The 22,882-nt window shown below is 41.8% G+C and overlaps 1 protein-coding gene across 3 annotated transcripts in view; it reads left to right on the top strand.

The window, feature by feature from the left end:
* The window catches only part of exosc8 (exosome component 8), a 32,624-nt gene that overhangs the window by 2,206 nt on the left and 7,536 nt on the right, over nucleotides 1–22,882 (top strand). For all 3 annotated transcript variants that reach the window (XM_085999393.1, XM_085999394.1, XM_085999392.1), the window contains exons 2-8: nucleotides 3,989–4,025; nucleotides 4,228–4,291; nucleotides 8,769–8,842; nucleotides 11,358–11,403; nucleotides 14,580–14,685; nucleotides 14,820–14,865; nucleotides 18,837–18,933. In XM_085999393.1, the coding sequence (XP_085855519.1) occupies nucleotides 3,989–4,025; nucleotides 4,228–4,291; nucleotides 8,769–8,842; nucleotides 11,358–11,403; nucleotides 14,580–14,685; nucleotides 14,820–14,865; nucleotides 18,837–18,933 (470 nt within the window). The remainder of the gene's footprint in view (nucleotides 1–3,988; nucleotides 4,026–4,227; nucleotides 4,292–8,768; nucleotides 8,843–11,357; nucleotides 11,404–14,579; nucleotides 14,686–14,819; nucleotides 14,866–18,836; nucleotides 18,934–22,882) is intronic.

Here is a 22,882-nt window from a genome sequence, read left to right on the forward strand (position 1 = left end):
TTATGCCAGTAGTCCCTGCCCAGCCTGTCGATTAGCGGGTAATCCCACACAGAGAGAGAGACCAAGGCCAGATAGGTCTTCTCCTATGCCCGATGCGCAGCGTCCCCAGCGGGATTACTGTAACCTGGCCGTGACCGGATGCCACCCGGTTGGTCTTCCAAATTATACCGCGAACCACAAGCCCCACAACCCCCAAGTTCAGACCCAAGGAGTTACTCTGGATAGATTATAAATGATTCAGACAAAACTAAACGGTTCAGGTTGGTCAAAGATCGATTCCTTTTATTACACTCTCAAAAACGACAATCCCTACTCCTCTCGCTTACGGCAGATCGAGTAGGTGACCGTGGACACTAGCTTATAACTTTAGACTAAAATACCCACCCTGTTGGTTATGCCAAACCAACCCCTTCCCAGAATCTAAGCCTAGATAAGGTAAAAACCCTTCTAACTAAACCCCTCTCCCGGTTTGGTCAGAACCCACATTTGGAAGCCTCCTCACACCCACACCCGTGTTAGCCTGCGTCTTGGACACTTGCAGTTCCTCAGCAGCAAAACACGCGGGCGGTCCTGGGGATTTCTAGAGGTGTATGCTGGATATAATTACCAGCCCTTGTCATTGATTCACACAGTCCCAGCTCCGTTTGACTCCAGAGACAAAACCGTGCCTAACAGAGGCATGCGATGAGGCCTAGAGTTACGTTCAGGCGGTATGACGAGGCACTTACTTTGGGTGTTCCTGAAGAGTTGACGGATGCGTGGTTATGCGGAGAACCCCGTTACAGATGATAGAGAAAAGCAAGCAAGCAACCCCCAAAGTTCAGCATAGTTATACCCCGTATAATACACAAACTAGCTGGGTGGTTCCTGGTTACCATGGTTGCAGAGATGCTAGTTGGCCTTCCTGGTGATGTCTTTTTCCTGGATTTCATCTTGCAGAAAACAATGGTAGGCCATTACTGTAGATGAGCAGTTCTCAAATTGCTAACTGTTTAAGTTCTTGACTGCTCCTTCATTGAAAGAGTCCAGAGGTGTTACTTTTGGCCTGCAAACCTCATTGTCCATCCAGACATCCCGGCTCCATGGACAAAAGGTGGTTTTCCCCAAATCACACAAGTTCAAATATGAAAAGGCTCCTCCTGCCTTTCATGATGTCAGCATTGAGACAGGTTCCATGGCAACCCAAAAGACAGACAGTTCCTGCTATCTTCACAGAAACCAACAGCCAGTCCCTTTTAAAGTCCAAGGCCTAGAAATTCAGTGGGCTGCGCCACCCGTTAGCGCCTTAAGAGGGCACTTAGTGGGTTGGACGCCACTGGCCACGCCTCCTGCTAAATTTAGCGGGACGCTAATGGCGGCACAAGCCGTTAGCGCTGCGCCGCTACCGATAACGTCATCGGTGTGCGCAGCGCCCCGCTACCGCCCCGATCGTGAAATTTAGTTGCGCCCCCTGCTTTAACGCCGGTCACTATTTGCGACCGGTTCAGGGGGGCCTACCTGCAGCGGTAGAGGCGCTGAGGTGCGGGGCGGCCATTTTTTTGCTGGCCGCCTGCCAGCACCTCTCCGCGCCGCCGACCCCGGCCTCCTGAGCCCGGCCTCCTGAGCCCCGCCCCCCCGCGGAGTGCCGGCTATGTTCCAAGAGCCCGGCACTTCTCCTCGGTGCCGGGCTCTTTTGCCGGCACTCGCGATCTTTGATCGCGCTGCAGCAAGCCCCTCCCCTTTAAGAAGCGGAGGAAGGCCTGCGCGCTGCGGCACGTTGCGCAGCGATATTGAGTTGCAGCGCCCCAAGAGGGATGCGCCGCGCTTCCCTCTGGGGCGTGCAAAGTCAATTTCCGGTGGGCGGCCGCGACTACTTCCGGGGCGCTACTTTTAGCGCCCTGGCGAGGCTGGCGCCCCAAACTGGGCGCCACTGAATTTCTAGGCCCAAAAGTCCAAACTCCATTTTTAAAACGCAGCCCATGTGCGTCTCCATTTTAAAAGGGTACATATCCATTTTAAAAGTCCAAAAATCCTTGAGGTACATGCACCCACTGGTGTTGGCACCGTCCAAACCCTACAAGGTAGTTCTGTAAAACTTGAATTCTTGGTGGCGAGAATTGGAGAGGGGACTCAGTTGTAAGAATGATTCATTCTCCAGTTGTGTTAATATGTTTATAGACTTTTAAATGCTACATAATTTGAAATTAAGTTGCTGGGCTCTGAGAATCTGTAATAACCTATTTACAGATGTTCTAATATGTTGGGCTATGATAACTTGTGTTGGTCATTTAAAAATAAACCAAGGCCCAGAAATTCGGGTCGGGGGCTTCCAGCGGGTGTAAGCCCCCGACCTGCACTTAGCTTGCGTGCCGGCCATTGAGCTGTGGGCCCCCGTGGAATTCCGATCCGGGGCCTGGTCCAGCTGCCGGCGTGCAGTGCTTGCGTATCCCAGGGGCACAGTTAGTTCGATGCGTCCCCTGGGATCATGTGGGCCATGGGGAGCCAATCGGAGCAGGGAATGCTCCATTCATAATTTTGACAGGAAGAGCTGTCAAAACTTATAAATACTACGGCCCCAAAACATCACTAAATCTTCAAATAATTTTTTTTTTTTAATCACATTTTTTAAATAAACTATAAATTACATGAAATAACTATTTTAAACAATTTAAATTTTTGAAAAAAATAATTTTATTTTTAATGGGGCTAAAAATAAACTTACCTTGCTTTAAAGTATTTAAAAATAATAAAGCTGTGGAAAAAATGTTTTAATTTTAATTAATTCACCACTTACCTTGTAAAAAGCAGGCCTTACGCCTGCTTTTTAAATGTGTAACTCCTGCAGACTTATCCTCCCGGGAAAACCTGCAAAAAAAAAACAAAGTTCGATGCGCACGCGCAGCCTCTCCTGCGCACGCATTCGAACTCTGAACCCCTTCGTTCAGGGGAACGGAAGTGCCGGTTTCCCGCGCATGCAGGAAACCGGCACTTCCATTGGGCCTACGGGTGAGTACCCCGTGCGTACTCACCCGTGGAGACCCGAAGTTCTGGGCCCAAGTAATTAGAGTTTAACATAGAGTTGACTCTTCCTGCTGATGTTAACTCTGGCTTATTCACAATGTCTGGTTCATCACACATCTGTTTAAATATAGTTTTTTAAAGATGTAAAGGGTTGAATACTGTTTAAAGGGAGTAACTCCACACACTACAAACCAAGTCTTGCTCAGAAAATAATTTTAAATGCTGGAGATGCAAAATACAACTTCTGTAATTAGTTTGAAGAACAGGAGAGCATAATTTTCTTTGTGCTTCAGTTATAGTATTTGGATTGTATTTTGCGGTCTGTATATGTGGGCTACATAGAATATTTGATTATTGGAGATTACCTCCCTATAGTGCCATTTGTAATTTTGCCGGGTTACTTCCACTGCTACACTGCAGATTTTGCTTTGAATGAGAATTTAAGGGTGAAATTCAGTTTCTAGTGAAAAATGGGAGAAAGCCTATTTTTCTGCTTAATTAACAACCCGCTAATGAAATTACGGTAATTGCATTCTCAGAAATTGTATGTTTTCAAGCTGTTCCATTACTTTTGTTAGCAGGTGGATAATTTATCAGGAAAAAAAGTAATTAAAAAAAATTCGTTCCTGGGATGTGGGCGTTGCTGGCAAGGCCTGCATTTATTGCCCATCCCTAATTGCCCTTGAGAAGGCGGTGGTGAGCCGCTGCCTTGAATCGCTGCAGTCCGTGTGATGAAGGTGCTCCCACTGTGCTGTTAGGGAGGGAGTTCCAGGATTTTGACCCATGTTATGATATGTTAGCCCTTAGTGCTAAAGTGCATTGTAAAGTGCTGAAATAGTTTTAATATTGTTAGGAATCAACAGTAAAAGGTGATGATGTGTTGTGAAAATGTGAGCATTTAAAATGTTTCTAATAAACATGCTGTAACTGTTGTATGATATAATTTAATATTTGAGCACGATAAACTGTTCTCTTTCCCCTTTGTCAGAACGGTAGAACCCTTGGAATACTACAGAAAATTTCTGGTAGGCCGTTTCTCCATTTAATCTTTGGCAAATGACTTGTGAAAGGTTTACATTTTCTGATGGCTTTAGGTGCAATTTTGAGAGAAAATGTATATTCTTTTGAGAGATTTGGAATGGTCCTACATGGACCCTAGATGCTGCACGTGTACCATGAACTATGATACTAACCAGCCTTCCTAAATGGTATCTGTATGTATGCTAGAAAGAAAATTGTCGACCGGATGGAAGGGAGCTGGGTGAATTCAGAACGACGACTCTCAATATAGGTGAGAATTCTACACTTGCTGAAATGCTTCATTCGTAAAATTCTAACTTGATAAATTTGTAAGCTGGAACAACCCTTTCCTGACAACCTCATGAATCAATTTCCTTAAAGTGAGAGCTATAATTTTTTTTGAATAATTGTTGCCATAACAACAGAATGAGGCTTAGAGATAACCGTAATAAGGGCAGAGGTCTTGGGGAACTGACCCTGCTAGTTTTTCAGCACACAGAAACATTTAGTGAAATTATACAGGGCTACCAATGAACACATTAGCAAGAAAGAACTTGTATTTATACAGAACATTATCAAGTCATCAGGACATTGCAAGGAAGTACTTTGGAAGTGCAGTTGCTGTTATGTAGGCAAATATGGCAGCCAAATTGCACACAGCAAGATCCTGTAAACTACAAAGGCAATGAAAGATCGGTTTTTCATAGAATCATAGAATGATACAGCATAGAAGGGGGCCATTCGGCCCATCGTGCCTGTGCCGGCTCTTTGGTAGAGCTATCCAATTAATCCCAGTACCCTGCTCTTGCCCTGTAAATTTTTTCCCTTCAAGTAGTTATCGAGTTCTGTTTTGAATGTTGCTCTTGAATCTGCTTCCACCAACCTTTCAGGCAGTGCATTCCAGATCACAACAATTCGCTGTGTAAAAAAGAAAGTTTCCTCATGTTGCCTCTGGTTCTTTTGCCAATCATCTTAAAATGTGTTCTCTGGTTCCCGACTCTTCTGTTATTGGAAACAGTTTCTCATTATTTACTCCATCAAAACCATTCATGATTTTGAACACCTCTATCAAATCTCCCCTTAACCTTCTCTGCTTAAGGAGAACAACTCCAGCTTCTCCACTCTCTCCACATAACTGGAGTTCCTCATCCCTGGTAGCATTCTAGTAAATCTCTTCTGCACCCTCTCCAAGATCTTGACATCTTTCCTCAAGTGTGGTGTCCAGAATTGAACACAATACTCCAGCTCAGGCCTAACCAGTGTTTTAGAAAGGTTTAGCATAACTTCCTTGCTTTTGTACTCCATTCCTCTATTAATAAAGCCAAGGATCCTGTATGCTTTAACAGTCTTCTCAACTTGTCCTGCCACCTTCAAAGATTTGTGTACATGCACCCCCAGGTCTCTGTTCCTTCACTCCCTTTAAAATTGGACCAGATTGTGTCTCCTCATTCTTCCTACCAAATGTATCACTTCACACTTCTCTGCACTAAATGTCATCTGCCATGTGTCTGCCCTTTTCACTAGTCTGTCTATGTCTTCTTGAAGTCTCTTACTAGCCGCCTCATTGTTTACTACATTTCCGAATTTCGTATCATCTGCAAACGTTGAAATTATGCCCTGTATACCCAAGTCCAGGTCATTTAATATTTGACCCCTGGGAAACACCACTGTATTCTTCCCTCCAGTCTGAAAAACAACCATTCACTACTACTCACTACTTTCTGCCCATTAGCCAATTTTGTATCCACGCTGTCACTGTCCCCTTTAATTTTGCTAACCAGTCTATTATGTGATACTTTGTCAAACACCTTTTGAAAGTCCATATACACATCAACCGCACTACCCTCATCAACCCTCTCCGTTACTTCATCAAAGAACAAGTTAGTCAAACACGATTTGACTTTAACAAATCTGAGCTGCCTTTAATTTATTAGCCCATACTTTGCTAAATGCCAATTAATTTTGTCCCAGATTATTGTCAAAGTTTCCCCACCACCGATGTTAGACTGACTAGCCTTTAGTTGCTGGGTTTATCCCTCTCCCTTTTTTGAACAGGGGTGTAACATTTGAAATCATGCAGTCCTCTCCCCATATCCAGGGAGGATTGGAAGACTGTGGCCAATCTGCAATTTCCACCCTTCCCTCACTAACCCATCTGGACCGGGTGACTTTTCTACTTCGATGTTGGTTGAGGGAAGTAAGGTTGTCCAGGACCACCAGGAAAATTCTCCCTTTGAGTAGTGCCGTGGTATTCTTTTACGTCGATTTGAATAGGCAGAGGGGGGGGCTTTGATTTAATGTCTCCTCTGGAAAAATGAAACTCCAACAAAACAGCACTCCCTCAACCAGTGTCAGCCTAGATTATGTGCACAAGTGCTGGAGTGGGGCTTGAACCTATGACCTTCTGACTCCAAGGCAAAAATTCCATTAACTGAGCCAAGTTGAAACGACTAATTTCTCCTAGCCTAATGCATGCTGTAACAACCCTGGTTCATTAACTGTCCATTTGAACACCTGGCTATAGGGGCAAAAATTCCAGGTGATAATACCGTATGAAAAAGCATTCTACAAGCAAGAGAACTGGTGTTTGAAGCTTCACTGTTAGTAATATTTAGAGTTTTAAAATTGATACAGTGCATTGACTTGGAGTTGCAGCAGCTCCTGTGTTCCTGGCATAAAGTGGAGATCTGGTTTAAGCACCATACACTTTGATATTACTGTTGTGATGATGTTATAGAGGATTGAAAGTCTGGCTGCATCTCTTCAGTGTTGTAGATTAGGTCATCCTCACCCAGTCCACTGGTCTGTGGCTTAGAAAAGACTACAGGAGAAATACATAGGTTTTCTCTGGCTGCAGATATGGGGACAGGACGTTACTTCAGCGGGGGCAAAAAACAGACAGTAGTGAAATGCCCGTCGCTTATACAGCCCACCCAATTTCCCTTTCATTGACTGTGATGGAAAGAGAAAATTGGGCAGGGTGTATAACAGGCAGTCAATCTGCTACCACTTGTTTCAAGGCCCCCGCCAAAGTTCAAATTTCCACCCACTGTTTGTAAACCATTGAAATTGTTGCTGATGATGACTGGCTTATTTGAATCTTGCAAATTTTCACCATTTGATTGTCTCACTGTAGATGAGATGTGATTACCAAGCCGGAGTGCTTGGATACATAATTTCACCTAAATTTCATAGTCCAAGTATTTATGGTGTTAAATAGTTGTTAGTAAAGTTTGTACGGGTTATACAACTTAAGCTGAACAGTATAAATCCTAATCTTGTATTTTTAATGAAAAATAAATGTATAAACATGCCGTTCTTGATAAACATACAGTCAGCAATGTGTTTCAAGGCAGTAACACATGGAGTTAGTTGGGGTGATGTAAACAGTGCGAGCAAAGCCAGAGTGGTTTGTCCAGTTTATCTCCGCTCCAAAGTGATTAGTGCTTTAGAACGCGCTTCAGGGTGTGTTCTTCACAATATGTGCAAACTGAATGGCTTCTTACTAATATCTTTATCATTTTATGTTTTTTAAAATTAATTCTGTGAATATGCCATGTTGGGCAATGACAGACAAGTCTTGCAAGTGAGAAGCAATGATACAAGATTTACTTAACCGAACGATTCAGTGGCACATTGTAACTTGTCTATAAGTTTAAGATAATGTCATTTTGTCCAGAATATATATATATTTTTGCCCTAGCTATCTATCTACATTTCTCCCCTTGGGGGTGAAATTCAACTTTAGCGGGGGCACAAAATGCCCGATAATGGATCAACTACCCGTTATACACCCCATCCAATTCTTCTTTCCCATTGGGAGAAACTTTTAACTTCAACGAGGGCGTAAAACGGAAAGGAAAATCAGGCGGGATGTATAACCACCTTAAATTTAAAATGCTCATCCTTGTGATTCAGTCCCTCCACTGCCTCACCCCAGCCTATCTCTGTAACCTCCTTCAGCCTTGCAACTCTCCAAGAACTGTGCGTTTTTCCAACTCTGGCCTTTTACGCATTTCCCCCCCCCCCCACTCTCCTCGCCCCACCAGTGATGGCTGCACCTTCAACCGTCTATGCCTTAAGCTCTGGAATTAATTCCCCACCTCTCCATTTTAAGACCCTTCTTAAAACTTACCTCTTTGACCAAGCTTTTAGTCACCCCATCTAATATCTCCTCCTTTGGTTCAGTGTCAAATTTTGTCTGACTATGCTCCTTGGGATGTTTTCCTATGTTAAAGGAGCTATATAAATGCAAGTTGTAGTATATGTAGTGGTGAGGACTGAAAGAAAGTGTCCAGTAAGTACAATAGTAAGTTTAACCGGCTTACCCATTAAAGTAATTTTAATTACGTATTAAAACCAGGCATTAATTCAGGTGTTACCTAATGTTACAACTTGTAATAAAATTATGAGCAACAAGAACTGTGGATAGACACAAGAAAATTAATATATCATAGATGTATATATTTTTCTTAATGCTCTTATTAACTACTTACTAATGAGGCTGTAATAGGACTGTAGATTTTCATCACAAACTTAATCCTTGTCATTAGAATCTATGATCCTACAACAAAATGTTACAGATAATGTAATTGTTTTTGGTGTCCTCTAAAATAGAATCACAGCCGCTTCTTGTTTGTACATTTTACTGGTTGCAATTTAAAAGAAAAAAATTTGCTACGAAACCGTTAGGAAGAGTAACTGTGTTTGAAAGTATTGCTTTTCTAACTTCATGTCTGATATTTCAGGTTCAATTACAACTGCGGATGGTTCTGCGCTGGTAAAGCTGGGGAACACGACAGTTGTTTGTGGCATTAAAGTGGTGAGCTTTCAGCATTCACCTTTTAGTGTATAACTTGTATTGCTTGAATTTTGAGTAGAAAAAAATCTGCATGAATGTTTATACAGTCAGTGTGCTGACTGTAGCAATCCGGCAGATACATATAATGGCCCGGATTTTGCGGCGGTAATGACGGCAACACTGTCAGCGTTCGCCGTCATGACTCCTCTGAAAGTGACAGCAATTACTGGAGCCAGCGAATGTGCAGATAAACACGGAAATCCAGAAGTTGCTCTCAGTCATTCCCTGCTCCTCCACAGATTGCGCTGTGGAACTCCCTGGAGCCGGCAATCAATTCAAATCGTACTGAAGGATGAAAACTTCCCCATTATGCTGGAATATCGCTGTTAACCTCTGCCCCCTCCTACCCGCCCCCCCCACCAAGCCTGAAAAAGTTAAGCCTTGTTGAAAGAGGTGTAACTTGGTTTTTAACGGCGTATTGACTGCTGAACAACCATTCTGGCACAGAAAAACTAATTTTATATCTGTGGAGTGTCAAATTTTTCCATTAATATAAGAATTACATTGCTTTTAATGCATATATTTTGTAAAGTTTGTTGGATATTTCAGCTTCTACCTTAATCCTATGTGTATGTGCCAATCTTTATTTTGCTCTCTGTAAAATTTATAAAAAGTGGCTTATAGTCTGTGCATTTTACATCCTGGTTTGCTGTCTGAGAATTTTTCAGTGTGATTGGCTGCTTAACCTGCTTGATGACATCACTGTTGCTGGACGCTTAGGATTCGCGTGATTTGGCGCCAGATTCAAACTAACGTCGGGAGAGCTGAATTCACACCACAGAGATTGCAAGATCTTTGTGGGCAGCTATCTTCGCGGTCAGCGGTGAGCGCCGTCGCTTCGCCGCTGACCACAAATTCCAGGCCAATAAATTTGCTTCATGGGTTGGAGAAGACAGCACATGTGATGAGTTGCAGGATATGATTTATTGTTTAGCCAGGTGTCTGACATGTGGAAACCATCACTATGTTTGAGCTTCCAAATCAAGCTACTGAAAAATCCATACAAGTGGAGTTTCTGTTTACCTCGTATGGAATGCACATCCTCTCTCTGTAGGGAAGCATTCCTTTTTTTATCCAAGACCAGAGATGCAGGTTTGCAGGAAACTAAGCTTAGAGACTCCCCAAGTTTTGTTGGAGTTAAAAACTTCTCCGCCTGCCAAAACTGAGCACTGCTAAGCTTTCTGCTACTTATTGAGCCAGACCACCTTACCCATTGGGGCATGGCTAGATCCCTTTTCACGTGGTACCTAGTGACAGATTCACATCTGTCAGGCATACTTCAGATGAAACATGATTTTCTCTTATCCTGGTAATTGCATCCAAATAACAACCTTAGGTCTACTATTGATGTTTTGTAGCAATCTTTCCATTTACCGCAGTATCCTTCTAGCTGCTTTGAATTTGACTCCTGTACTTTTGAGTTTGTCAACTTGGCTTAGTTGGTAGCACTGTTGCCACCGAGTCAAAAGGTGGTGGTTTCTAGCCTCACTCTAGGACCGGAGCATATAGTGTAGACCCATACTCCAGTGCAGGACTGAGGAGTTTCAGCTCTGTTGGAGGTTCTGCCCTTTGGCTGAGTTGTTAAACCAATGCCCTATCTGCCTGTACCATTATTTCAGGTGGGTGTTAAAGATCCTATTTGAAGAAAAACAGGGAGTTCTCCCAGTGCCCTGGTCACTATTCCTCCCTCAACCAAAACCACCAAAAATACATTAACTGGTCATTGCTGTCTATGATCTTGCTGTGAGTGAAATGAGTGCAGTATTTGCCTATGTAATGATGGCTGCATTTCAAACTAATTAATTGTGTCTGAAGCTTTTTGAAATATTTGAGGAGATGTGATAAACTCTCTGGCTCCTTTTATTAAAATGAGTTTGCATAATTTCACTATCCAGTTCCAAGTGGACATGTGTAGGCAGCACAGAATTATGCTTATTTCAGCATGAATTGGCCAATCTCACTAAGATTGACTAGATAGATGTTTGCTGTGGGGAATAGCTGGGGGAATTGTACTGTAGTGGGATAGTCTGAGCGGAGTTTTATTCTGCATTGCACTATGCTGTGTTCTAGGCTGAAAGTACTGCAGACTGATACTTGGACAGAAAAGTATTTCACTCTGTAGCACCTTGGTCTTCAAATTGCTAATGTTGATTTTGGGGATGTACGATATTCTGCCTATTATTTCATCAGTTGACAAAAAGAAAATGAAAACACGCGAAGGGAAATAACGCCAAATGGGCTCCACGCAGTTTTGGGATTCAGCAAGCTAAAATAGGTGTTAACAACCGAGCACTAAACACACTCCAACCTCATCAAATTATAATTTGTTCATATTAAAGGACTTTTATAATTAACATTGCATAGATGTGTAACATTATTCTATTTAAATTTAAATTGCTTAGATGTGCAGCCATTATTTTAATGCAGGTAGAAAAATATTTTGTATAAAATGATGAAATTACTTTTTACTTTGCAGGAATTTGCAGCACCAACAGTAGATGCACCAAATAAAGGATACATAGGTGCGTTATTGGTAAAAGAATTGATCCACAATTTAGTCTATAAAATTGCAATAGTGTAGCTGAGCTTGGTACTTCAATCAAATGCAGTGTTAAATTCCTATTGTGAAATGGTTAATGTTGATGGTTTGGTTATTTTTTTGTGACAGTGGCTGTGATTATTACAAAATCAAACTCGCCTGTTAGCTGGCAACAAATGATGATTTAGGGTATTTTTGCAAAATATGTGAGATTGTCACTGAAACCTGACAAGTATCTTTGAATTTTTAATTTTGCTGTTTTTTAATTACATTTATCTGGATCTTGTAACCCTAGACATACTATTTAGTGACATTGGCCCAGAAATTCCGATCGCAGGTCTCCCGCGGGCGGAGGGCTGCGATCTGGAAAAATCTGCGCCAAGACCGGAGGGCTCCCGGGAGGCGCAGAGTTCCGTTCCTGGGCCTCTCCAAACTGCCAGTGTGCAGGGCCCACGTATCCCAGAGGCGCAGGCGGTTCGCAGCGTTCCTGGGATCACGTGGGCCATGGGGAGCCAATCAGAGAAGGGAATCTCCATTCATACATTTGACAGGAAGACCTGTCAATTATATGAATGGAGATCACCCCCAAAACATAGTAAAACTTTAAATAAATTTTTAAAAATCACATTTTTAAAATGACTTGAAATTACATAAATTAACTATTTTAAACAAAAATTTAAATGTTTGAAAAAAATAATTAAAGTTTTTAACGGGGCTAAAATAAACTTGCCTTTCTTTAAAGTATTTTTTAAATGATAAATCAGTGGAAATTTTTTCTTTTTTAAACTTTGTTCAACTGTTATCCTGGTAAAAGCAGGCCTTGCACCTGCTTTTACCAGGCGCAGGAATTGTAAGTGTTTTCTGCGGGCGGAGGGTCTCCAAAAAGCGGAACTCTCCGCCCGCAGAGGCCCTGCTCCAGGGCAGCCGGAGGATCTGTCGAGAGCTTTCTTGACAGATCGGAAATGCCGGTCTCCAGCGCATGCGCAGTGCATGCCTAAAACCGGCATTTCCGATGTCCCTACGGGTGAGTACACAGCGCGTACACACCCGTGGGGATCGGAATTTCTGCCCCAACGTCTATAAATATGGCAAAGTTTAGGGGGACCGGAAATTAAAAATAGGATGAAGCCTATATCCTTTACAAAAATGGAAACCAACTTTTAGAACATGATTAATACATTCAATCATATAATGTAGAGATCGGACTCTGGTCCGTTGTGATAGTCACCTCTTCAAGTTTGCAGATGACACTAAGTTAAAAGGTGCAGTAAGTTGTGTCGATGGGAGCAGGAAGTTCGAAAGGGACATAGACAGACTAAGTAAGCAAAACTATGGCAGATGGAGTTCAGTGTGGGGAAATGAGATCATAAACTTATTAAAGAGATTTAGGTGTCCATGTACACAAATTACTAAAAGCTAGTGTACAAATACAAAATATAATCAAAAAGGCTGATGGAATGTTAGCCTTTATTTCAAGGGGGTTAGAATACAAAAGTGAGGCAATGATGCAAAGTTGTACAGGGCCTTGGTCAGACCTCCTCTGCAGTACTGTGTTCAGTTTTGGGCATCAAAGCTCAGGAAATATGTTGGCCTTCGGGGTTACAGTGCAGAATTAAATTATAAGGACAGTTGCATAAACTTGGTTTGTATTCCTTGGAGTTCAGAAGGTTGAGCGGTAATCTAATCAAGGTGATTAAAATGATGAAGGGATTTGATAGGGTAGATAGAGAAAAACTATTTGCTTTGGTGGGGAATCCTGAACAAGGGATCATAATCATTAATTATAAAATTTAAGAGTGATCCTTTTTTCACACAAAGGGCAGTGGAAATCTGGAACTCTCTTCCTCCCCATAAGGCTGTGGATTCTGGGTCAATTGAATTTTTTTTAAGACTGAGGTAGATAGATTTTTGTTGGGTAAGGGTATCAAAGGATATGGAGCAAAGGTGGCTAAATGGAGTTGAGGTACTGATCAGCCATGATCTAATTCAATGATGGAATAGGCTTGAGGGGCTGAATAGCCTACTCTTGTTTGTATGTTTCTATGCAAGTCCACTGAACTTAACGGTTGGTGGTAATGGAATGATCCTACCAGTTATTCCATTTAAAATCTCACTGATTTGATTCAAACCCAAATGCAATATTGTGCTTAGGTATGTTGGCTGGGCAACTGACACGTGCTGGCTTAAAAATACAATCCAAAGGAGCTAGAGGTCATTTGGTGTAATGTTAATCCATTCCTGTGTTCATATTTGACAGGAAGTTGTACTTTTTCCACAATTTTATTACTTCCACATATGCAGTTACCAAAATTAACTATTTGGTAAACCATTAATTAAAACACAATTTAATTATATTTAGCCACATTTAATTTGTGCTTTTAATTTTCTTGCTCTGAGACAGAAGGTTGTGGATTCAGGCCGTACTCCAGAATTTGAGCACATAGTCTAGGCTGAAGCTTCAGTGTAGTGTTGAGGGAGTGCTGCATTGTCAGAGGTACTGACTTTCAGGTGAGATGTTAAACCAAGTCGTTGCCTACCTGTTCAGGTGTACATAAAAGATCCTATGGCACTATTTGAAAAAGAGCAGGGCGTTCCCCTGGTTTCCCAACATTTGTCCCTCAGCCAGCACCACCACCAACAGATTTCTCTGTGTAAGACATTGCTGTGAACTTTTTGCTGCTATATTTGTCTACATAAGAACAGTGACGACACTTCAAACATAATTCCTCGGTTGTGAATTGCTTTGAGATGTCGGAGTTAGTGATTAGGGGCTATGTAAATGAAGAAAGTTCTTTATTATTCTAGTTTTGCCCTCTCCTCTGCCAAAGGCAGCGACTTAAAGAAAGACAGACTTGTATTTATATAGCGTCTTTCATGACCACCGGATGTCCCAAGGCACTTTACAGCCAATGAAGTACTTTTTGAAGTGTAGTCACTGTTGTGATGTAGGAATATAATTTCATGGGGGTAGGATGCTTTCCAATACCTTGCCCAAAGTGGCCATTTTAAAAAATCAGAACAGTTTTGTTTTGGAAATGATTTTTGCAACCAGCAGTAATACTGGTATGGATAGTTATTCATTTTTTAACTACAGAAAATGTAAGTGCCGTAGAGATGATAAAACTAACAAATGTGTACTTACTAATGTTTTCATTACAGTACCAAATGTAGATTTACCACCATTATGCTCATCAAGATTTCGACCTGGCCCTCCTGGGGAACAAGCACAAGCAGCTAGTCAGTTCATTTTTGATGTCATAGAAAAGTAAGAATCTCATTTTCATCAGTAATCTTACAAATTCTTTTGGCATTTCAATTGTACATAAGATGTTTTTATAGTACAGCAGTGTGGCAAATTAAAATCTGTGGAGCAATTCAACTTTTTTTTTCAAAATATAGTTCACAGATCATACAGAAGGAGGATCTCTGCATTGAGAAAGGGAAGGTAAGAAACATTCAATAGTAGGTATTGTTTGTTTTTAGCATTTTTGAATATAAATATTAAACACAATTTTCAAATATATAATGTCTTCTTCATTAGTTCAGTTTGCTAGTGTTGGAATTTAAATAGTTAGTTATTCAAAACCCATGAGGGCCTGATAACTATGTTTTCCAGAACAGTATAAAAAATGGGGTTGTCAGCTGACAGCATTAAAAAAATCTCAACAAAGTAACCAGGAGACAATGGGGGAGAAATTCAGACATGTTTCGCTTGTGTTTTGGGTGAAAAATTGAGGTTGGCGGGATTAATTTTGGGTCGCGATCTCGCATGCCTGATCTCCCCCGGAAATGCTATCAAATTGGAAGTCGGCAATTTCCTGCTGAAACAGGCGTTAGGACCTCAATTTGCATATGGAAGGGCACCTAACGCTGGTTAAAGGATCCAATCAAAATTGGTCATCACTGGGCGGAGATTATGCCACCGGTGCTCCACCCAGTTGTTCTGGGTCTTCAGCGGGCTAACCAGCGGTCCTTAAAGAGACTGCTGGAGGCCGTCCACAAAAAGGTAGGAAAATCTTTTGTAGTTTAATTTCTGTTGAGCCAAGAAAGACTTGCATTTATTTAGCGCCTTTCACGACCACTGGATGTCTCAAAGCGCTTTACAGCCAACAAAGTACTTTTGAAGTGGAGTCACTGTTGTAATGTGGGAAACGTGGCAGCCAATTTGCGCACAGCAAGCTCCCACAAACAGCAATGTGAAAATGACCAGATAATCTGTTTTTGTTATGTTGGTTGAGAGAAAAATGTTGGCCAAGACACCGGGGATAACTCCCCTACTCTTCTTTGAAGTAGTGCCATTGGATCTTTTACGTCCAACTGAGAGAGCAGACGGGCCCTCGGTTTAACGTCCCATCCAAAAGACGGCACCTCCGACAGTGCTGCACTCCCTCAGCACTGCACTGGATGTCAGCTTAGCCAGGAGGAGCAAGAGTGCTCCTCCTGGCTCTTGGAAAAATACAGCAGACTGCTGCAGGTCCAGGCTTGCCCCCCTCTGGTTCACCTCTCCCCAGAACCTACCTTTGGGCCCGCTCAGCATTAGAGCCAGCTGAAATATCTGAGGCCCCAACCCGTGAGGTGCATTTGGGAGGCCTGATTGGCATCAGCAGCTCATCGGTTTTGTGCAGATGAGGCCCGAGGCCTAATTTCATCTTCGGGCGTGTGATCGCATCACACCAGTGTTATTCGATTTCACCCCCAGTTTTGAGAAAGATGGACAGTTTGAAATTCCTGAAAGGAAGTGGCATTATTGTGTGTATTTAAAAGTTATTCATAAAGAATCAGTTTAGTTCCTAGTTAGGATTTTAAAAATTATTTTGTCTACAAGGTACGTTGGTTATGGTGTTCTATTGTAATAAAACTGTAATATATTGTTAGATTACTTGCCTAATAAATTTGCTTCATATTTTAAACTTTAATTGGGCTGTGTTGTGATGCTTTCAAGGACTGAAGTGGGATCTTATGGAGCCATAAGATAATCCAGTACCTAAAAACAATTATCAAATGAGGGTTTGTTTGTTTACCCAGTCTGTTACCAAAATCTTACCTAGGTCTTGAGGCAAGGGACAGGCACTCAAAGGTTTGGGGATTAGAGACTCGCCCACGATAATGATGTAAGATACAAGAGCTGAAATAATATAGGGCAAGAACGTTCAAAAAAGACCCAAAAATGTGGTGGGAGGGAATGGTATTTGTTAATTAATACAGATGCCCCCCCAAACTGGCTGTTGGCTGAGTAGGAGATTGCCAGTGTTTGTTCTCCTCTGACTCCTATGTCCCCATTACAGGAAACTTTGTGTTATCCGGAGGCTAAATGTCTGGCAAGCTTGAGCCACTGGCAAAAATCAGGAGCCGTTTCGTTAGGTTTTTTTTCTTTTCGTTGCTTTTTTCTCAACAGTCAAGCTCTGCAAGGTCTCGCTGAAGCTGTTGCTAAGCTACAGACACGCTTGCAAGGTACAGCCGACTGTTTAGAAGCTGTTGTTAAGCATCAGGGTTTGTTGCCAGATACGGAGCTCAAAATCTCCGTATGTTTCAACATTAGCGCTGGTTTGTCCGGCAGTTTTGATGGGACGGCAACAGCTCGGTCCCGTCGGTGCCGGATAGCACAAAGTTTCCTGTACTTCATTCCCTATCCCCATGGGGTTCTTATCTGTGCTCTGAGGAGATGATTTCCTTATTGGGTGGTGGGTGAAGGGCTAAGGCTGGCCTATGCTTAATCCCACCCCTTGTGTCTGGATCTCTTCAGCTGGCTGATTGCAGGATGCATGACTGTTGTTTCATTGTGGCGTTCATTAGCAAACTCCTGTAATCAAATTGTAATTGTGTTCAAGGTCTGTGACCCTTTGTGTTTATTCATTGTGTGGTATATGCCGTTCCTCGTGGAATTATTTTACGCATAGGTTTGTCTAACTGGTGAAATCATGTACATATTATAAGTATGTGAAGTATCCAGTGACTTCTGGGAGAGTCCATAGCAATAGACTGCTTGTGAGTGAGAGTTCCAGTGTTCAGTTTCTCTTGGGTGTGACCATTATTTCCCAAATCTGCGCAAGGTGATGTTTTAATCCTGTGGATATTTGGCTGTGCTGGGGGGGGTGGATGACGAAGATTCTTCCCTGGGGTACAGGTTCATCAGTTTCATGGACGCATCTCCAACGGCAACGTGATGCTGAAGTCATGAAGTGAAGGCTGGGAATTGTTTGCGTCATTGGGCAAAAAAGTGCCCCAGTGTCTCCTTATAGTTTTGAGAATGGAAAAGTGCGCAGCAATCTCTGGACACATTTGACGGGGACCAATAGAGCGACACCGGTCGGGATTTGCCAATGTCGCCAGTGAAGTGGCACATTCTACAAGCGGCTCCCCGAATGGTCCCAACAGAATAAAACTGCAGTTAAATCAGGATTGCCATTTCCATGATCAATAACGCTCAGCTGTCACGGAAAGCTTCAAGCATCTCGATGGACACGGCGTGATCTCTTTTTGTAAGGTTACCCAAGCACGTACAAGTCAACTGTGCAGCAATCCTGGGAACCACACTTTGCTCTCTCAGGTGAACGTAAAAGATCCCATGGCACTATTTCGAAGAAGAGCAGGGGAGTTATCCCCAGTGTCCTGGCCAATATTTATCCCTCAATCAACATCACTAAAACAGATACGAAAAGAAAATACTGCAGATGCTGGAAATCTGAAATAAAAACAGAAAATGCTGGAGATACTCAGCAGGTCAGGCAGCATCTGTGATAAGAGAAACAGAGTAATCAACCTGAAACGTTAACTCTGTTTCTGTCTTCACAGATGCTGCCTGACCTGCTGAGTATCTCCAGCATTTTCTGTTTTTATTTCACTAAAACAGATTATCTGGTCATTATCACGTTGCTGTTTGTGGGAGCTTGCTGTGCACAAATTGGCTGCCACGTTTCCTACATTACAACGGTGACTACAATTCAAAAATACTTCATTGGCTGTAAAGCGCTTTGGGATGTCTGGTGGTCGTGAAAGGCGCTATATAAATGCAAGCCTGTCTTTTTCTTTTGAGTACCTGACCCAAGTGAGCATTGTTCATGTGTGAGCTTAGACAATGATGATCAGTAGGCGATTTGGCTGTAGGGGCATTACACCCAAATTTATTGTGTGTGATCTCCACCCACATGTACTTTCACCAGGGTTCACTGGATAGTAACCAGGATCAGGAATCCTGGCTTTTTTTCCCCCCTTGCATATAACCCAGGCGTATTGAGGGAAATTGTAGCAACCCTATCAGTGTGTGTTTTGTGCCTGCAGCTGTATATCTCGTGCTTTTTAATATTTCAAGTGCAACTTAATTAGACCACAGCTGATTAGAGGATGACTTCAGAGTGGTTCAGATACACGTTATTTTTAACCTGAGTATTGATGCATCTATCTTTTCTTTTGTTTCAGCTCGCTTGGGTTGTATACTGTGACATGATGTGCTTAGATTATGATGGAAACTTATTGGATGCCTGTATAATAGCTCTGTTAGCAGCACTGAAAAATGGTAAGTGATGTAAGAAAACTACTAGGCACTTGGTCAGAGTATTAAATAAGGCTTTAATCAACTGTTTCACAACATGGAGGTCTAGTTGTCCTTCACTAGTTCCTGTTTACAAAATGTCCTGAGCAAGCTGGGCCTCTGCCCGAGTATTTATACTCTCCCTGGACAGCGCCACCAGCAGGCCGCCCAGTATTATTTCATAAGTCATTTCTACATGAATGGCAAGATTTATCAGTAAGCGTCCCTATTTTAAAAAAAAAATGTAATGTACACATTTATTTCATCTTTCACTGCAAGGAGATGCTGACTGTCAGCCAGGTGCCTCCCCTTAGCAGCATAGCCAGGTTTGTGAATTCAGCCAAGCAGAGGAACTGACCTACATCCTTCCACACCACTATCTTGAAATGGGTTCTTTGTGTACTGCTAATGTCTAATCATTGTAGATTTAAAAAAATGAAGTCAACCCTACGTTAATACTATCTTGCCACGTGAAACATTGGATTAAACTGGTGTTTATTCTATGCAGGAATACATCAGAAGAGTGTGTGGCATGCAGAAATAAGACAAAAATTACATTAAGTTTCAATGTACTTAAACTTTATTCAGTATTTTACATAACTTTACAGCTTTGGCATGTTTCAGATTTAAAAACAGTTTTTAGCAGTTCCAGTATGGATTGTTTTGCTTTTAAAAACTGCATATGTTGTTGCTGTTGGCATTGATGTGGTCACCCATTTGTGACTAGTTTGAAATGACTCTGCTTCTGTTGTGAACACTTGTCCATTTATTGTTGCTGCTTTTTCACATAGTCTCAGAATAAAGGGTTGCCCTTTTAGAACTGAGATGAGGAGGAATTTCTTCTGAGGGTCGTAAATCTGTGGAGGCTGGGTCATTAAATATATTTAAGGTGGAGATAGACAGATTTTTGCAAGGTAAGGGAGTGAAGGGTTATGGGGAGCGGGCTGGGAAGTGACTCTGAGCCCTAGATAAGCCATGATCTTATTGAATGGCGGAGCAGGCTCAAGGGGCCTATTCCCGCTCCTATTTCTTATGTTCTAAATTCTACTGAAGTGGCTGATAATAACCTTGTGCTTCTTTTCCTGTAGATGTTCTCTCTTCACTGCCATTCCTCCACGATCTAGTAAACCTTCTCTGAACTGCTTCCAATGTATTTACATCCTTCCTTAAATAAGGAGACCAATGCTGTACAAAGTACTCCGGATGTGGTCTCACCAATGCCCTGTATAATTGAAGCATAACTTCCCTACTTTTGTATTCAATTCCCCTCACAATAAACGATAACATTTTATTAGCTTTCCTAATTACTTGCTGTATCTGCATACTAACCTTTTACGATTCATGCACTAGGACACCCAGATCCCTCTGCATCTTGGAGCTCTGCAAATTCTCTCCATTTAGATAATATGCTTTTTTATTTTTCCTGCCAAAATGGACAATTTCACATTTTCCCACATTATACTCCATTTGCCAGATCTTTGCCCACTCACTTAACCTATCTATATCCCTTTGTAGCCTCCTTATGTCCTCTTCACAATTTACTTTACTACCTATCTTTGTGTCATCAGCAAATTTAGCAACCATACTTTCGGTCCCTTCATCCAAGTCATTTATATAAATTGTAAAAAGTTGAGGCCCCAGCACTGATCCCTGTGGCACACCACTCGTTACATCTTGCCAATCAGAAAATGACCCATTTATGCCTACTCTCTTTCCTGTTAGCTAGCCAATCTTCTATCCATGCCAATATGTTACCCCCTATGCCATGAGCTTTTATTTTCCATAATAACCTTTGATGTGGCACCTTATCAAATGCCGAACCAGTGTTTTATAAAGGTTGTTCATAACTTCCTTGCTTTTGTACTTATGCCTTTATTTAGGAAACCCAGGATCCCGTATGCTTTTTTTTTTAACCGCTTTCTCAACCTGCCCTGCCACCTTCAACGATTTGGGAACATACACCCCCAGGTGTCTCTGTTCAGGCACCCCCTTTAGGATTGTACCCTTTAGTTTATATTGGTTCTCGTTCTTCCTACCAAAATGTATCACTGCACTTTTCTGCGTTAAATTTCATCGGCCCCGTGTCCGCCCAATTCACCAGCTTGTCTATGTCTTCTTGAAGTCGTTCACTATACTTCCAAGTTTTGAAATTGTGCCCTGTACACCCAAGCCCAAGTCGTTCATATATATCAAGGAAAAGCAGTGGTCCTAGTACTGACCCCTGGGGAACACCACTGTTAACCATCCTCCAGTCTGAAAAACAACCATTCACCACTACTCTCTGTTTCTTGTCACTTAGCTAATTTTGTATCCATGCTGCCTCTGTCCCTTTTATTCCATGGGCTTCAACTTTGCTAACAAGCCTATTATGTGGCACTTTATCAAACGCCTTTTGGAAGTCCACGTCAACTGCATTGCCCTCATCAAACAACTTGATCAAGTTAGTTAAACACGATTTGCTGTTAACAAATCTGTGCTGGCTTTCCTTTAATTAATTAATCCACACTGGATCAAGTGATTTAACTTTGTCCCTGATTATCGTTTCTAAAAGCTTTTCCACTACCGAGGTTAAACTGACTGGCCTGTAGTTGCTGGGTTTATCCTTAAACCCTTTTTTGAAAAAGAGTGTAACATTTGCAGTGTGGCCAAGGTTGGGAACTAAATATTCCAGGATACTTAACTTTTAGAAGAGATAGGCAAAATGGAAAAGGAGTAGGGGTAGCTCTGATAATAAAGACAGGAGAGAGAAATGATCTTAGCTCCACCCAAACTGATTCTACTTCTTGATTTTCGGAGCTATGAAACAGCAAGGGGCAGAAAACATTGGTGGGAGTTGTTTATAGGCCCCCAAACAGTAGTTGTAATGTAGGGCAGAGTATAAATCAGGAAATTAGAGACGCATGTAACATGGGGGACTTTAATCTACATATAGACTGGGCAAACCAAATTTGCAGTAATAGTGTGGAGGATGAATTTATGGAATGTATGCAATAGTTTTCTAGATCAGTATGTTGAGGAACCAACTAGGGAACAGGCTATTTTAGATCTAGTATTGTGCAATGAGAAAGGGTTAATTAACCTTGTAGTAAAGGGGCCTTTAGGGAAGACTGACCATAATATGATTGAATTTTATATTGAGTTTGAAGGTTAAATCTGAAACTAGTGTCTTAAATCTAAACAAAGCAAACTATGTAGGTCTGAGGAGCGAGTTGGCTAAGGTAGATTGGGATACTACATTAAGAGGTATGATGGTAGATAAGCAATGGCTAGCATTTAAAGAATTAACACATAATTTACAACAAATATACATTCCTTTAAGGCACAAACAGCCCACAGGAAAAGTGGTCCAACCGTGGCTAACAAGAGAAGTTAAAGATAGTATTAGATCAAAGAAAGAGGCTTATAATGTTGCCAAAAAGAGTAGTAAGCCTGAGGATTTTAGAATTCAGCAAAGGGTGACCAAGAAATTGATAAAGGGAAAAGAGAATACAAGAGTAAACCAGTGAGAGACATAACAGACTGTAAAAGCTTCTATAGATATGTAAAAAGGAAAAGATTAGCAAAAGTAAATGTGGGTCCCTTACAGGCTGAGACAGGAGAAATGATCATGGGGAATAAGGAAATGGCAGAGAAATTAAACAAATACATTGTGTCTGTCTTCACAGAAGATGCAAAAAACTTCCCGGAAATAGTGGAGAACCAAGGGTCTAGCGAGAATGAGGAACTGAAAGAAATTAGTATTAGTTTAAAAAAAAAGTACTGAAGAAATTAATGAGACTGAAAGCCGATAAATCCCCTGGACCTGATGGCCTACATCCTAGGGTTTTGGAAGAGGTGGCTATAGAGATAGTGGATGCATTGGTTGTCATTTTCCAAAATTACATAGATTCTAGAACGGTTCCCGCAGATTGGAAAGTAGTAAATGTAAACCCAC

The sequence above is a fragment of the Somniosus microcephalus genome, chromosome 10 (assembly GCF_052327205.1).
Source record: "Somniosus microcephalus isolate GS21.2 chromosome 10, FLI_Smic_1.0, whole genome shotgun sequence".
Lineage (NCBI taxonomy): Eukaryota > Metazoa > Chordata > Chondrichthyes > Squaliformes > Somniosidae > Somniosus > Somniosus microcephalus.